General features: G+C 36.8%; 1 protein-coding gene across 2 annotated transcripts in view; it reads left to right on the top strand.

Moving 5' to 3' along the window:
* Positions 1-7,562: 7,562 nt before the first annotated feature.
* The window catches only part of LOC129798863 (zinc finger protein 395), a 157,068-nt gene continuing 148,166 nt past the window's right edge, over positions 7,563-16,464 (top strand). For both annotated transcript variants that reach the window (XM_055842309.1, XM_055842308.1), the window contains exon 1: positions 7,563-9,024. In XM_055842309.1, the coding sequence (XP_055698284.1) occupies positions 8,632-9,024 (393 nt within the window). In that variant the 5' untranslated portion in view covers positions 7,563-8,631. The remainder of the gene's footprint in view (positions 9,025-16,464) is intronic.

Here is a 16,464-nt window from a genome sequence, read left to right as displayed (position 1 = left end):
TATATTATTTGAGACACCTAATTGTTAATTAAAATTTTAATTGTTGAACCAATTATCTCCTTCGCACTAAATGCAAATGACACTGTGGTGGAAATTGTTCAAAGATTTTTTGCCGTGATTTCATGAAAAGTCAATCTTAGATAAATAATAAAATAAAATTGAGGAGATCGAAAGTGAAACTGCATTTAATCCCATAAAATTGACAATTTGCATCTAAATGAGACTTTTAAAATATAAAATAAGAATAAATTTACTCAGAGGCATTAAAGTTGTACATATGCAGCACGAAATTATCAATTTAAAAAATAAAACCTCAAGTAAAATTCAACAAAGAGCTGATTCAAGTGCTTTTATTCCTTTCTGAATTTTATTTGTGAATGTTTTCACGTATTCTGATTAATCGCATAAAATGTATTTTCTCACTTGTTGGGCAATTTGTGCCAAATACTTGGCGTATGGAAGATAAATTGCTACAAATTATTCGATATATAGGAGAAGTTTGAATTATCTATTTCGGTTACTTTCTCACTTTAAGTGAATTATTTATTTCTTTCACTTATTCTTATTTCAGGTATGACTCTGATGTTTTTTTTTATCATTTTAATTGCAAATGCGGAACCTCTTTAAAGTGCGAATTAATTGAAGAAAAAAATTATGGAAAAACTTGAGGAAAGGTGTAAGGAAAAGAGGCCATCATTTTCCGCCTATCGTCACTCTTATAGTTTTAAATTCCAATTTCTCAGCTGAATGGACTTTACAATGTGTACACTAAAGTGTAATCAAAAGTGATGTTGACCATAATAGAGACAAGGCAATAGGCTTTGAGTGTATGCGTGTGGAGGGGCGAGGGAGATAGTGAAGTAAAATTGAGTGATTATGTAAAATTCCAATTTGCATATTAATTCATTGGCTCACTCACACAAAAACGCATAGAGTTGTGCCTGAGACCTCGAAGGCCTACATTCTGGAGCAGAGTGAGGCGCAATAGACACGTGCAGGGCGTACGTCGAGACTTGATTCACGCGACGCAAAACAAACTCCCATCCCAAAGATTTAGATTCGTGAGAGAGTACACAAAGAAAAGCCCTTCTGCAAGTGCTATCACATACATAGCACACTCCAAAGTCCAACATTTTCTATCTGTGATGGTATCCTTTGTATGCTATTCGACTCCTACGCACCTACGTTCCCCTACCACCCTCATGCTTCTAACCCTCTAACAAAGAGATCCCGAAGGAAAGCGAATCGCAATTTCCCCAATTACCCAAGAAAAAAAGCAAAAAAAAAAATTGCGCAAAATCGACGCCGAAAAAAAACCAAATTGTGAAATTTCGAAAGTTTTCTCCACGCTCAGCAAATTCAGCTGAAATAATGAAAGTTTGGAAAGAGATATATTTTCTATTTTTGGCCAGTGTCTCCTCTCACTCACACCTTAGACTGTGAAGCAACACCTCCAATTGGAATTCTCAAGGTGACCATACGTCCAACTGCACCAAGGGAGTGGAAATACTAAATCAAAATAAACAATTGGAGCACTTGAAGTTCTCTCTATTCCACAATGACTTGTATAGAGATATAATTAATGCGATGATTATGTAGGATGATCTCACGGGCGTAGATTTTGGAAAGGTGGAATGCAATTAATTAATAGGAATCAGGTTTGAACAGCATCGACAAGTGCACAAGTTCGAAAACAGAATCTGAGATTTACTGTGCTTTTACATCTGGTTTCAAGATAAGGGCTAAACATGTTAATTTAAAGGCTATTGGACAAAATACAGGCCTGTAGTGAGGTGTGTTATACAGTTCTCTGTCAACGGCTTGAATTTGAAGAGTTTAGATTCTCTTTAAGCCTAATTTATTTTGTAGATCTCGAAGAAACACCCATATAGGATGACAGGAATACCTATTGACACCTTAAGAGCTTGTGTGATAATCTATTGACACCCTTTCAGTAACAACTAGGATATGAAATATGAGCATCTCTCTTTATAAGAAAAGTTAAATTAAAGAAAATACGTCATGTTACTTGCATTTTATGTATAAAATTAATTTTTAAACAAATTTCTATAGGGTAAGTGTGCCAAATTTCGGCATAGTTGCATGCAAGCGCCAAAGTCTCAAGTTTGAAATGTAATATCTTTAATAGAAATTGATTTTTTTCATTCCTTCTACTTTAGGAGTGTTGCTTAGAACCTTGTATACAGTTTATCGTCTTTATTTACTTTAAAATCGCTCTTAATACATTTTAAAATGAATAAAAATGTAGACATAGCTTTAGTGCCCTATTTCAGCCACCTTTATTCTCACAGTTCCTTGCCCTTCGGGAATTCTTCCAATATATTTGTCACGTCATCTCATTTGTCAAAGCTACATTTTTTGTTATTCATTTGCATTGCAAAACTAAAAAATCGTGAAAATTAGAGGAGCAAAAAAGGTGGTCGGAATTGCAAGCTGGCCGGAATTTGGCACACTTACCCTATGTGGATGAAACTAAACTCAGCTTCTTCAGTAAAACCTTGGAATCCGAAATTCAAAATAACACGAAAAATTACATTACATTATTTATTGATTTTCCATTTGTTTGTAACCTGCCTAGAGCCCTACAGGTCAAGTCAAATTATAAAAGATTTCAACAATAGTAGTAGATGTTGGACTGGTTTGATGAGTTGGTTTCGAAAATTGCAAGATTAAAACACCTTTTTAATATTGTCCAGAGCTTTCGGTGATGAGTCTTTCGGTCTTACTCGAGTAATTGAATTTGAAATTGTCCAAAAAATATCTTATATATACATAAAATTATTGTTAATAAAATAAAATAGTCTTTATGGTCACTGAAGAAGATCTATATCCAGACCGAATGCTCTGGGCAAGATTAAAAAGGTGTTTTAGTCTTGAAGTGAAGAAAAATCTCACTGGTAATCACCGGAATCTTCTAAACTAAAACTATTTCAGCAATAGATGAGTTGATATTCTTCACCTAAACTTAAAACTTACAGCTCTTGATTGACACAAGTGTTGGCTTTGGAGTCAGCCCTAAAAATTAGGATCGGTATAAATAAATACAGTCAGTCAGAGATCAACTTAATATTTGAATGATCAGGTTAGTCCTATGATTTCATTAGATCTAGTCCAAGTAGATCTTAACACTAAACCTACCGAACGTTTTTGTTCATTTTTCGGTCAAATTACACACCGCGGTAGGGTAGGATACTCAACAAATTTGTCTTGGAAAAGAGTTAAAAATTACAATTTAAATACTGAAAAATATATTACATGCAAATTTTAAGAAATTCATAAACTTTGATAGTAATATTGTACTGTTTAAATATGTGCTAATTTTTAACCGGTCAATTTGACCGGTTTTTTGATAGGTTTAGTGTTAAATAGATTTAGGGTAATTCTCGTAGCCTGTAAAATTTGGTTATAAAGGATTAGGTAAAGGAAATTTATGAAAAAAAGACCTCTAATCAATGATCCAAAGTTCGCAGTTTATGACACTTTGGGATAAGTCTTATCTGTCGAATTTCACAATCCTAATATTCTCGATGATTGGTTTGGGTCTATTTGGACCTTACGGGGATTAGCAACATCAACCTTTTAGTTGTTAAAATAATATACTTTATTTTGGGTGTTTTTCGAAACTGAAAAGGAAAGATCGGAATAACGACAATATCAAGGTGCTGCTCTCCATTTGAAGATTACACCGTGATTACAATTTGGAAACTTCTTATTCCTGATCCTTAAATCCGTAATGTATGTTTAGTCAGTCTGGTGTGATCCCTTATGCCCAAATTTTTCGGACTAAGTATTGTCAAGAAACACTTTGTGTATATTTTCGATATAAGCTTATTCTAGTGCTTTAATTTATCAAAAAGAAAAATGTTTGAAAAAATTTTAAATGTTATTTATTAATACCATTTGCAATATTTAATTTTGATAAATAACTAACTTGTTTAGAAATTTGAGATCTTTGAGACTTTTGGGAACTGGGGTAAACCTGTTGTTTCAAGACCGCTTGAGGGATATTTCAATTAAGAAAACAGTTCTTTTAGATGTGACCGGAAGAATTTTCTTTAATGAATTTTTCAATAAAAAATTAAACCAGACTGTAGAAACTTCTTTTCTTAATCGATTTGTTTATGATTATAGATTTATTTCAAAGGTATTGAAATTATTAACTTGACTAAATCAATATCAATACTAACATTTATTAAATCGGGAAAGGGCAAGTATACCGGTGAAATTTATTAAATTTCCTAAACACAGTCTTTTTATTTCTGTGAATTTTTGTTTTCATATTAGATGACAATGGTAAGATATCGATTTTCTATCTTTGGCGTTCTAAAGAACCAACTTAAACTAAATAGTAAAATAAACTAATCCTTTACTACGAAATGCTTAACGCACAATAACTTTTATCTTGTAAATATGTTTCTAACATTTTAGTGAGGAGAAATAATATCTAGATCTCAGTGTTTTAGACAGATTCGAAAACATGTTTATAAAACAAAGTTAATGTGCGTTTTTATAAGTTATTGGAACATTTTTAATTAGTTACGAAGAAATCCAATTTAATTTATTTTTCGAAATTCGCAAACTTTGAACAAAGAAAATATTCTTTAGACATGGCTTCCGTTAGTGTACCATTTTATGACTATTGGTTGGTTTAGAAATCACATGGAAACTTTTGCCAAAAAATTAGGATAAAGACTTTTCCGATATAGTACGAGTTGTAGTCTGTTCATACTTTTCGTAAAAAGACCTTTCGATAATGAAATTAAGTATCACTGTCACTCACAATAATAAATATTAAAAAAAACTTAAATTTCTTACTCAAAATCTTACAGGATATCTTAGAAATGTTTTTCAGAATAAAGAGAAATAAATATAATTTCCATTGAGCGGTTAAACCTAAAAAGATATACAATGGCGTAATAAAAAATCGTAGATATCTCTAACTTTCTAACCTTTAAGTTTACAACTTACTCAAGAAAATATGTAAATTTAAAATTTCTGGATTGAGAAAATGCCTTAATATTGTATGAACTTTTGGGTGAGGGGAGGTAATATGCACAAGTAGAGCAACATTACTGGATTATTTCTATCTCTGGAGCATTAAAAAAAAATAAGCGAACGTGGTTACGACCATAATTATGTATCTTGGATCTTTGTTGAACATAAAATATTTAATAATATTTATTTGCATTTATGATACTTGTTTCCATTAGAAATGATTTCAAAATCGGTGTTGAAACCATGATATCTCTACGTGAGAGTCATTAAAAAGCCCTTCTCTCTAATCGCAAGTTTCTCCTTGAAAAAATAAAAAAAAGAATTCGTATGATTTTACATATGTATCTTAACCGAAGTTTTACCCTGGAATAATCAACAATGGATCGTAATGCTGAATGTCTTGGGAAAATATTAAAATCTCCCGCTTGGGAGCTATAAATTCAGAGCGGAATCTAAAGTTTAAATCTCCAATAGAGTTGACCATATTATTAGCTCTATATCTTGTTCCAAAATTTAGCCTTAAGGTTCCAGTCTCCAGCTGAAAAAACAAGTTAATGTTGGAATTGTCTGAGTTGAAGATCAGCGATACTAATCTACAACGCTAACAGTTAGTAAGAGCCATGTTTGAGAAAAGCAATTAATCGCTTAAGCTTGGACCCACAACGGAAAACCAGTAGCGGAGAATCCCTCTTGAAACGCAATATTCACTGAACTGGGGGGATATACTATGTGTCTCTTTCATACACATTGTCCCCAGATATGCCCCACCAATACGCAGATACTCCTTTCCCCAATTCACCGGAAAAGTGAGGCTTGTTATTGAATTGGACGACAGCGGTAATTGTGCATCGGAGATTGGTAGTTGACTCATTGGGTTCCTTTTTGGGGTTTCCCATTGAGAGGAGGATGGGTCGCGGATGGGTGAATTGGAGGAAATTCCGGGAACTGGTTGTCCCCCTTCCTCCCTTCTTTTTTTTTCCGGGTAAGGCAAACCGGAGGGCTTCAGGGTGAATCAATGGGTGGGAGTGTGAGCAAGATAGATGGCTGTAAAGTAGGTCACAGCATAGTGGCGCCCTCTATACAAGTGCGAATTCCGCGGCATTCCGCCAATCAGGACACTGAGGTGGGGGTCACGTGGTTTTGTTGTTCTATATCAGCTGTGTAGCCGGGTGTTTGATGGTATGCACAGCGACAGCACTGAGTTGCTATGCAGGCCAATTGCAATATGCTAGAAAGAGATGGTGAGTAGTTTTATTCATGCGTTCCCCATCAAGTAGGCCAAGAATCGACAGACGTCACCAGTGTTTTGAATTTTTCTACCCACTATCACCATCACATAGATGGCAGTGCGTATAGTTGTGCGTAAATTTCAGAAGTGGGATGAGTGTGACTACGCACACTCTCTCATCTCGATACTTTTAATGATGAAACCCCGGAAGAGTTTATAAATTCGTGATTTTCTCTCCATCTCACTCATATTTGTTTGACTTTTACAGGCTGGCTCTGCGTGTGCCGATATGTGTGTGTGATAGAAAGAGATGAAAGATTGGAGTAAACATAGTTCTTTTATGTGAATTGTGTGTTAAAAATTGCCGCGAGAGGGGACATTTAATTTATTGTATGCAACAAAATTTATGACATTCTATAGAGACACCGTATATAAAAAGCCCAGGGAGAAAATATGAAATCCGGCTCGAAGATACATTTTTATGATTTTAGGTCTGATGCAGGGAGGGGTGAAGCCTCAGGAACGATTTGTGGATATCCCCTGGATGTTTGACTGAGGGAATTTGACGTAATACAAAAATTCAATTTGAATGCGATTCCGGGTCATTAAATAGATTGAATTGGAAGTTGAAAAGAGAAGGACTAAATAGAGATTTATTGACAGAAATTTAATCAAAGCGTTTGATTTCTAACATGAAAAGAATGTTTATTACCTCCCTTGGCCTCTCTATCAATGAATTTGCTGTTCCATGAATGTGTTGGAAAACATCATCCATCTCACTCGCAAACAGTTAATTCCTTTGTTGTTAATGCTATCTATAACCTGTTTCTATCTTTTTCCTATCATATTTGATATGTATAATAGTATGAGTGTGAACTATTTTCCCTTCAAGGAGACTTTTAGGGAGGAGTTTGACAGTGAAATTGTCTGGTTTTGACAGCTAAGGGTCAGAAAAATGTCACTTTAGGGGTACGGGAAGGGTCCTAGATGGCGTCATAGGTAAATTGCAGGAATAATCAGATACGCAATTAGCATTGCTTATTGAGAGCCCTCTATGTAATTGTGCAATATATTCACATCGTCACAACAAGAAAACCTCGATCCCCACCATAAGATTTTTCATTTGTATGCTGAGCATCTCCCCACCCTTCCACCTTTCTCATTCTATTACATCACCTTCCCCTCTATTTGCTATCTCTGTCAGCTGATCAGCTGTGTTAGGCCGTGTGTGGATGAGATGGCAGCAAAACATTGATATTGGTATCTCTGTCGCACACAAGCCGGCCGGAGACAAGGCTCGAAACGTAAAAAGTTTTGCGCTCAGTCGTTGACAGAAATTCGTGTTAAAAGGTTGTTATCAGAAAAACCGTTTACTTGAGCAACAACAGGCTTATGTGTGTAGTTGTTGAAAGATACACCAATACATAGAGTGAGCATATAAAAATATTTGTATTTTCATTCGTACAATTGAAAGTGTCTGTTGGTTGTATTGAGCACCAACAGCTGCGTTACTGAGCCAAAGTATATTCCCAACTCAATTCCGTACTTCATTCACATCTCGACACTCGTTGTGTTCAGATCGGTGTTGTCCCGGTTGAGGATAAGGCTAAAGCCTAAAGCATAGACCCAGTTACTGGTTATAAGTGAATCCTAGTGAGGATTGATCCAAGGACAAAGGCATATTTTGTCAAATTATGGTTTTTAGTATGTTTCTGGCGGTTGACCGTCCACACTGTTGCAAGTATGATAGTGCAGGAGTAGATGCTGTAAGGAATCCGTGTGACTCTGTGTCCAATCCACTGCTAAAGTTCACTTGGAATTCGCTGCCACCAACAAGTGAGGTGCCCGTTTGGTAGTTTTCTTCAATTCCATTCAGTGTCATTTCCGTTCGACTACCCTCGATTTATCCGTTTGCTGGAAGTGTGTACTTCTACTTTCTTTTCCGTTTGTTTTTTTTACCTTGCAAGGACCTAAGTGTTGCGGTGTTATTTTTTTTTTAAATTTCTAATACCCTAAATTCCTGTGAGTGACACGTATGCAAAGCCATTTTTGTGCGATAAACTCGCCAATACCTGTGTTGTGCATCAGTTGAATGGGTGATAGAAAAGTTTCCTGATACCATTTTGGAGGTCAGTCAGGAAATCAGTCATTACAGAAAAAAAAGTATAGACTCTGATAGAGCTAAGTAGCCAGTGTTCGAAAAGTTAGTTGAAAAGAAGAAAAAAAACTTTTGGATAACTCCAAAGAGTTTGAGAATTTGAAATACACTTTGGAATTTGGACCCAGTGTATTTTGGACTGAAGTGTGCTAAGAAGAAAAGTGTTTTTTTTTTTGGAAAAAAAAGAGTTTGGTGTTTTGTGTTTGGATAAATTAGTGGTATCCATAAGATGTCCACAGGAAAACGTCTAGCAAAGCGTTCCATAATCGGTACCCGTGTCTGTGCACCCGGTACAGACGGACTCTTTTATTCCGGTGTTATACACTCGGTACGTACTCCTGCTAATTCGCAGGAGAACAACAATTGTATCAATTTAACGCCCAATACCAAGTATTCTGTGCGTTTTGATCAGAAACAGGATCTCGGTCGACGCGGACTAAATCGCGAATTTCGGGATACTGAATTGATCGGACCGGGCTTTCAGAGTGTCATGAATGTCCACTTGCGCCCCGGCCAGAAGGTCTTTCTCACCTTCAATGGACGCGAGAGTGCCGGCGAAGTGATCACACATGACAACATCAAGGACGAAGTTAATGTGAGGATTACACCACTGGGACAAGAGGTAACCATCTAACTATTTCTTTTAAGAAAATCCATTTTTTTTGTTCTTGTTGCTGCTGAAGCTCGCGCGATCGCGTCGTTGATCGCAAATGATCGGAGATAAAGTGGTTCTTCCTCAATACCAAAGGCTGAGCCAAAAAACCGGCTCCGATCGCGCCCACACATTAATTTTCAAATCACATAGCATTGCCCAACACTATGTGCTCTTACATAAATTACAGTATTAGAGAGACCCGATGAGTGATCGTGGTGATCGCACACTACCACATACCGTCAAAGTCATACTTCAAGTCGCCAAGGATAGACCTTTCACTCCCCTTCTCTTGCCGATCACCGGCTCAATGAGCCCCTATATACTTGACATGGTGGTCGGCGAAAGGGAAGTATCCCCTATCTAAAACCTATCTCAAGGCTTATCATCGCTTCCTGAATTTGACGTATGATACGGAAACCGGCAAACATGCATAATCAATGTACGTCGAAACTGTGTCATTATTTATTTATTTTTTGGACACACCGCTAAGTATTTCCGCAAGCGTGACCTGAATTCCAAAAATTCCTCCCCGATGTCTCCACGCTAATTCTTCACACCTCCAAGGTGATCCGCGAAGATTTACCATATGAGACCACTATGGTGGGACTACCGTTTGGAATTATTGACACTCTTGGCCTGTTTTTCGCAGACACCAAGATACACACCACTGAATTGGTGAACGGGATAGAGGTGTAGAGCTACAACAGAAAAAAAATTGCCAATTAGTTAAACTTAAGGTGTGGGTATCAGGTATCGGTGTGTGAGTCGGCAAAAAGTGCCGGTTGGTTGAGCCATAGCGCCTGCAAAAAGAGTTTGCAATTTCCATTGCGGAAACTTTCATTTTCTTCCAATCCACCGAAACACCGTCAAAATGGCAAATCACATTCAGACACTTTCTTGTGCAAAAATTTTCTGCCGTGTCAGCCCCCCCCCCATTTCTCTGGGGCACAACTCTGCTGCCAAAAGCCAAATGAGAGGGAATGCATAGGCACCGGGGGTCTAACACGTTCAATTCTGGAGTATGTGCAAATTGGAAATGACTGGTATTTTGAGGTTGTTACATAAAATCCATCGACGGAGGCCCGTTCACCCATAGTTTTTAGAAGAGACTGCCGCCATGGAGGTAAATGTGAAATTCCATCCATTCACCCAATTCAAGTCGCATATTAGACAATGGCCTCATCCATGACACAAATTGGCTTTTTAGTAGAGAGAGAGAGAGAGAGAGAGCGTAATGTTACCTCCACGGGGGTGGCGAATGTCGTTTTGCAATGCGTTACGGTATGCAGGGTGTGACGTAATGATCCGACCAACCTATGCCTATAAAATCAGGTGAAGCTTGTCACCTTTTTAGAAATGGTTGAACTTGAGCTTGCCCAATAGAGTGAGCCTCTGCAAATTGCCTGATCGGACATTTTAGTGGAGAATTCATTGGATTATTTAACTAATACAGAGCAGAGCCTTATACGGCTTCCGATGATTTGACTTCAAGAAGGTATACGATCTCGATTCCGGAATATTCGCAGGCGAGATTTTGAATCTTGTTCAGTCATTGAATTACTATTCATTGAGATATACATTGAGATTACTATCCTATTTTACGGTTAACACTTACAATTTCGTAAAGAACCCGTAACATTTTAGTGAGGTTTTTGGATTACTCGGAAAAATTCAGAAGTGGGATAGCAAAGCCTCAGAGGATGGTCTTCAAATGAGAATACTGTCGTTTTCTATTTGAACCACAGAACCAGACAACAAAAGAAAGAGCACTGCTCTTAAACCGTAAATTGAACTAAAAAAGTGAATCCGGTCTGAATGCTCTTATGGTAACACTTTTGAATCCACTGGTTTAACCAGTGATATATCGATAAAATATTCACTGAAACTGAACTAAAATCGGAAAAATGTAGCAAGAATGGCTACAGGTCCGTATTACAACATTCTGGAGCATCCTTCATCGGTAGCCTTCCGGAAGTAAGTCCCCATTTCCCAGTCCAGAATCTCAGTGGAGATCTCAGTGGGGATCTCAGTGGTGCAATAGGCAAGACAGCTGCTCTTGGGCGGACGAGATCTCTGACTCGACTCTCAAAGTTGTGAGTTCGAGTCCCGCCCGGTGCAATCAACCGAATGTCGAGAAAGACATTTTTCACTGTGATAAAACATAATAAAATGCACCGCCTCTGCCCACAAACCTTCAGGAGCACGGAAGAAGCATTCACTACGGGGAAGGCGTTCCTGGGCGATCTACGATCAGCAGATTCTTCCAACACGAGGCACCTTGTAATGATTACATTGTAATACCAAATAAAGTGTCTCGATACGATTAATAATAATAGTCCAGAATTATCTATCGAGGAGCGGATTCGGTTGTGCTTTTGGAACAACTCGTATAGAGCATCCACAACTCCATACACCGAAATTATAGCGACATCGTTACTTGAGGTTAGCCGCCGTTATAGCACCCTTTAGGACCTTTACGGATCTGAGGATTAGTCGAGAGACGGCTTAGCGTAATTATATTCGAAATAATAGTTAAACTACTTTTCCATCATTTTTCATTAACACTAAACCTACCATGACCCGGTCAAATTGACCGGTTTAAAATTAATACATATTCACATGGTACAGTGTCACTATCAAACAAGTGTTTAATTTTAATCAATCAAGTGTTTAAATTTTAATTTTTTGCTCTTTTTCAAGGCAATTTTGTGAAGTATACTACCCTACCGCGGTTTCTTATTTGATCAAAAAACGACTAAAAACGATCGGTAGGTTTAGTGTTAAGCCGTATCTCGCCTTAAGTCGTAAGTCTGCTAAGGACCTTAGAGTCACCACTCCAGCGGAACAGTGCTTGGTATCGTTGGCTCTGAAGTGTCTTCGTCAGGATGGGTTTTCTCCCTCCAACTCATCTAGGTTCAACAATCCTACTACAAACAGGTTACAATAATATAAAGCATCTGTGTCAAAATAATAATAATAATAATAATTCTGGCTCAACATTCCATGAAGGAACAAGACCTTTCCGCAAGGGGATTTCTAGACACGCATTATGTTTTTATTATACGGGATAAAGTTGTCAGTCCCATGCCCGTGGAATCAAGTGCAGTGAAACTCACTGGATGCAATCCGAAATCTGAACACCTTTAACGTCAGAAAAATTCCTGGTGACCTAAAAGGGATTCGAACCCGGGACACTTGCATCATAGAGCGAGTACTCTACCATTTGATTCATTGAGTGTGTTAAAATACAACGAAGAAATGAGTGATCCGAGTAGATCCGAAATAAAAACATAAACAGAAGGACGAACGTAACCGAAGACAGAAAACTGTTTACCAAACGACTCGGATCGTCGTTCCTGCCCAGGCTCCTAGCATACAATTCCAAAAAGATGGAATTCTCCACTGAGAATCCACAGAATTTACCATGGAAATATTTCAGTGGGTACACCCTGTAAAAAATCAGAAGTGGGATCGGGAAGCCTCATAGTAAATAGTCAGTTGGATGATGCGTAGGGAATACATAAGTGGAACAAAATGAGGTCACTTGGCATATAACGACTGTTTGATTGGGCTTTTTTTGCGATGAGAGGGGCAAAGCCAGGCGAAACCTGCGAAACAGACAATCTGGCTGAATGCAGTGGAATGCCGACGAGTGAATGGAATTCGGTGGGATTACACAAAAGTGACTCTAATTGAAATTGCGTGAGAAACTTTCACTGTTTCGGCGACTAAGCACTTCCAATACCATCTTTCTCTCACTCTATTGCAAAAAAAAACATAGTTATATACTAAGGTGGGGAGGGTAGAGAAAATATGGAGAACTTCCGCATATTTAATGGTACTTGACTGTACGAGTTTCCACTATCAGGCGAGATGGGTGAGAGAGTGAGAGAGGTGGAAATTGTGGGGAAAATTGTGTGCAAATACCAATAGGAAAATCCATCCTATTGTCTTCTTCTGGCACAATACAGAAAGACACCATAAGGGATGAACCTGACCCAATAGCCTCCTTTACTACTGTACTCTGCACCATTTGTCCTTCAAATAGCACCATCTCCCATTTTCTCTATTGTATAGTCTTCAGTCGACGCCTTAACCGACCTCGGCGGACTTTGATTAAGATGATTAATTCACTGGGACTTGCGACACACTTCCATACATGGTGATTAATGACGAGGATCCGTGAGGGAGAAAATACCCGTAAAATTTAACGATTTCTATACCAAAGAGGAAGGTCATGAGTGAGAAACCATGGTGGATGTCATGAAAGCTCTCTTTTTATATGCCGCACCTTCATACAAGGTTTCTCTTTAAGTATTTTCCAGCGAGGGTGGGTCATACACCCCCTCTATCCCCTACACTTCATCACTATTTACACAACTAACTGTTGGAAAATCCTCCCCTTTATTTTTTTTCCTTCTTTCGTTTCATGTGCTTTTCCATACAATATTCATTGTAGTCTTCGCAGGTTGCCGTAGAGAATATAACGCCTTAGTGCGGCATCTGCAAAAGAAATCATTTTGATTAAACCCTTTTTTGCAAGTCGTTTTAGATCTCTATCTTACCAATCTATCTTGAAACTTTCTCTACATCATGTTCTCTCTCTAAATCTTTCGTTTTTTTTACTCTCTTCATTTTTATAATTGCATAACTGCGACGATAAATCTCCGAATTTGGAGGTGAAAATTATAGTTAGAAAATCAAATGAGATCCAAAAATAGACTAATTTATTTCAATGGTGTTGTTCAGCTTGAGAGATACACAACTGCCTAAAATTCGAAAGTTTTTGACCAAATGGAGAAGATTTATGGAGGATGGGGCTATTTCCTCAGAGATTATGAACATTCAAAGAATGAGTCCAAAGGTTGGTCTAATGATTTCAGATGGACGATTCCAATGTTCACAAAGCAACATCATGCTCAATGCATTATCGGTGCATATGGATTTAACGGTTCTGATATTATCGAAATACACTCAGAATGAAAATTCTATTTAAAATAGAACTGAAAGCTTTACAAGCTTTACTTAATTTCAAGCCCCTACACAGAAAAAAATATTTTGTAAAAAGTTCGTAAATGTGTGTGAATTCCTATGGGGGAGTTACGAAATGCTCGTGAATCGTATAACCCACAAACATATTCGTAAAAGTTTGTACTTTTTCACAAACATTGTTCGTAACATGATCACTTGACGAGCATTTTTTTGTACTTTTACAAACATTTGATTGTAAATGTTCATAAACACACAAAAAATATTCGTAAAATTTTGTCATCGAACATTTTACGAACATTTACGAACAAATGACAAAATTTTACGAACAGTTTTTGTGTGTTTACGAACATTTACGAACAAATGTTTGAAAAAATACAAAAAAAATGTTCGTCAAATGATCATTTTACGAACAATGTTTGTGAAAAAAGTACAAACTTTTACGAACTTGTTTGTGAGTTATACAATTCACGAGCATTTTGTAACTCCCCCAAGGGAATTCACAAACATTTACGAACATTTTTACAAAATATTTTTTTCTGTGTAGAGAATGTAGTAGGGGAATGATATCACGCTTCGCACACATCTTGGTTTTGAACACTTCATATTTTTTTTTCAATTACTTACAATAAATCTCTATCTATGACAATATATTTTAAAAGTTTAGTCTTAAGTCATACATTTCCTGAAAGAAATATGAAGCGTTCGAAGCCAGAGTGCGTATGAAGCCTGAAATCCTTTCCCCTAAACTAAGAAAATTTTTGTAAAATATAGTCTAAATTAGGGGGAAGTGGGTTACTTTAGAATTAAAACATTCCATTTTTCTTTTTATTTTTTAAAAGAAATTAGCCTTATGTCCTTGACACACTTACGACTTAAGCCCAGAGACGGCTTAACGTTATTATAATAGAAACAATGATTTGACTAAATTCCAATCAGTTTTTCACTAACTAAGTCGTTTCTTGACATGAGCAGAGAGTCAGTCAGAAACTAATGGAAATGTAATCTGTAGGGGAATTCTGTAACGATATGACAATGTCATATGACAAATGTTCGTGAAAAATTCGAGAACAGGATAACACTAAGGGCCAGTGAGCATCGAATGGTCATTGCAAGGGGCTCTATGAAGCTCTTAGTAACTGATATGAATCTGATTTTCGATTAATATTTCCGAATTTACAACATAAAAATATTTAAATTTGTCATATGACATTGTCATATCGTTACAGAATTGCCCTCCTGATCACTATTTTGATTATAATTAATATGAAGCCGGCTTTTGGCTTAAGTTGTAAGTATGTCTAGGGCATTACCGTAATGTAATTAAGCTTTAAAATCACGATAGGGTCCCGTCCCTTTTAAAAATAGTTTAAATTTGGATTTTAAAGGTGCTGCACATGGTATCCGTTCCTCGCCGGCTTAGCATTGATTACAAGCCCCTAAAATAAAAACAAAAAAAGCTTCTAATTTTTTTTAGTGTCAATTGTAAAGGTTATTGCACATAAGGAGCAATTTTCTTCGATAACTGTTTTTTTTTAAAACCAACTGTACCGTAGTAGGGTGAAATTTCAAAATTCTGTCAAGATGACAATTTTTGGCAAAATTTGATCCCGGATGTGTACAGGTATTAAAATGCCAAAATTCATTAGCTTATTCTTAATATCTTATCATTCCTAAAATATATGATTTATTATCGAACATATAGCGTGTTAACGGAAGTAAGACTAAAATCTCATTGACAGTTGACCGGAAGTCCTGTGGAAGTGTCTAATCTAATCTTTGCATTGTTTAATATCCCAAAAAATACAGTATGCGTATATGACATCTCATTACTGAATTTATAGATTGTAAAATATTGCTGAGTAAGTCCATCTTGTTGTTTTTCATAAATCTACTTTGAAAGTTCTATTCAAAAACAAACTCCAAAATATTCCTTTTGTAAAAAATACCTTCTGTTTTGACAAGCTTTTCTCAGAATTATGACAATGTTCGGTTTCGTGAATGGTCAATAATTTAATTTTGAAGTACTTGTTTACACAAAAGAGGCTTTAGATAATGCTAAAACGTGACTTAGATGGCTAAAATCGGATTCACTGCGAAAAATCATCAAGTGAGAGCTATAAGAAGGGTAAGCCTATCTTATCTAAATTAATGTTCATCTCGCGAAAAAAAAGAGTTGTAAGTTTCCGCATTATGCTTACACAAGTTTATGTATTTGTCTTAACTTTATCTTTCAATTGTTATGTTGATGTCAATTCAAAACTTGACAACCAAGGTCTCAGAATACGATAACCGATCCATTCCGAAGGCAAACGAAAGCCTCCGATGGATGATTATCGATCATTTTTGGATCGATATCTGTCAAAATTCCGAAGATATGAGACATTTTGGTCAGTGATTGACCCAGAATTCCACTAG

This window comes from Phlebotomus papatasi, chromosome 1 (genome assembly GCF_024763615.1).
Source record: "Phlebotomus papatasi isolate M1 chromosome 1, Ppap_2.1, whole genome shotgun sequence".
NCBI classification, from domain to species: Eukaryota; Metazoa; Arthropoda; class Insecta; order Diptera; family Psychodidae; genus Phlebotomus; species Phlebotomus papatasi.
The sequence above is the reverse complement of the archived record's forward strand: the minus strand, read 5'-3'. Positions and strand labels throughout refer to the sequence as shown.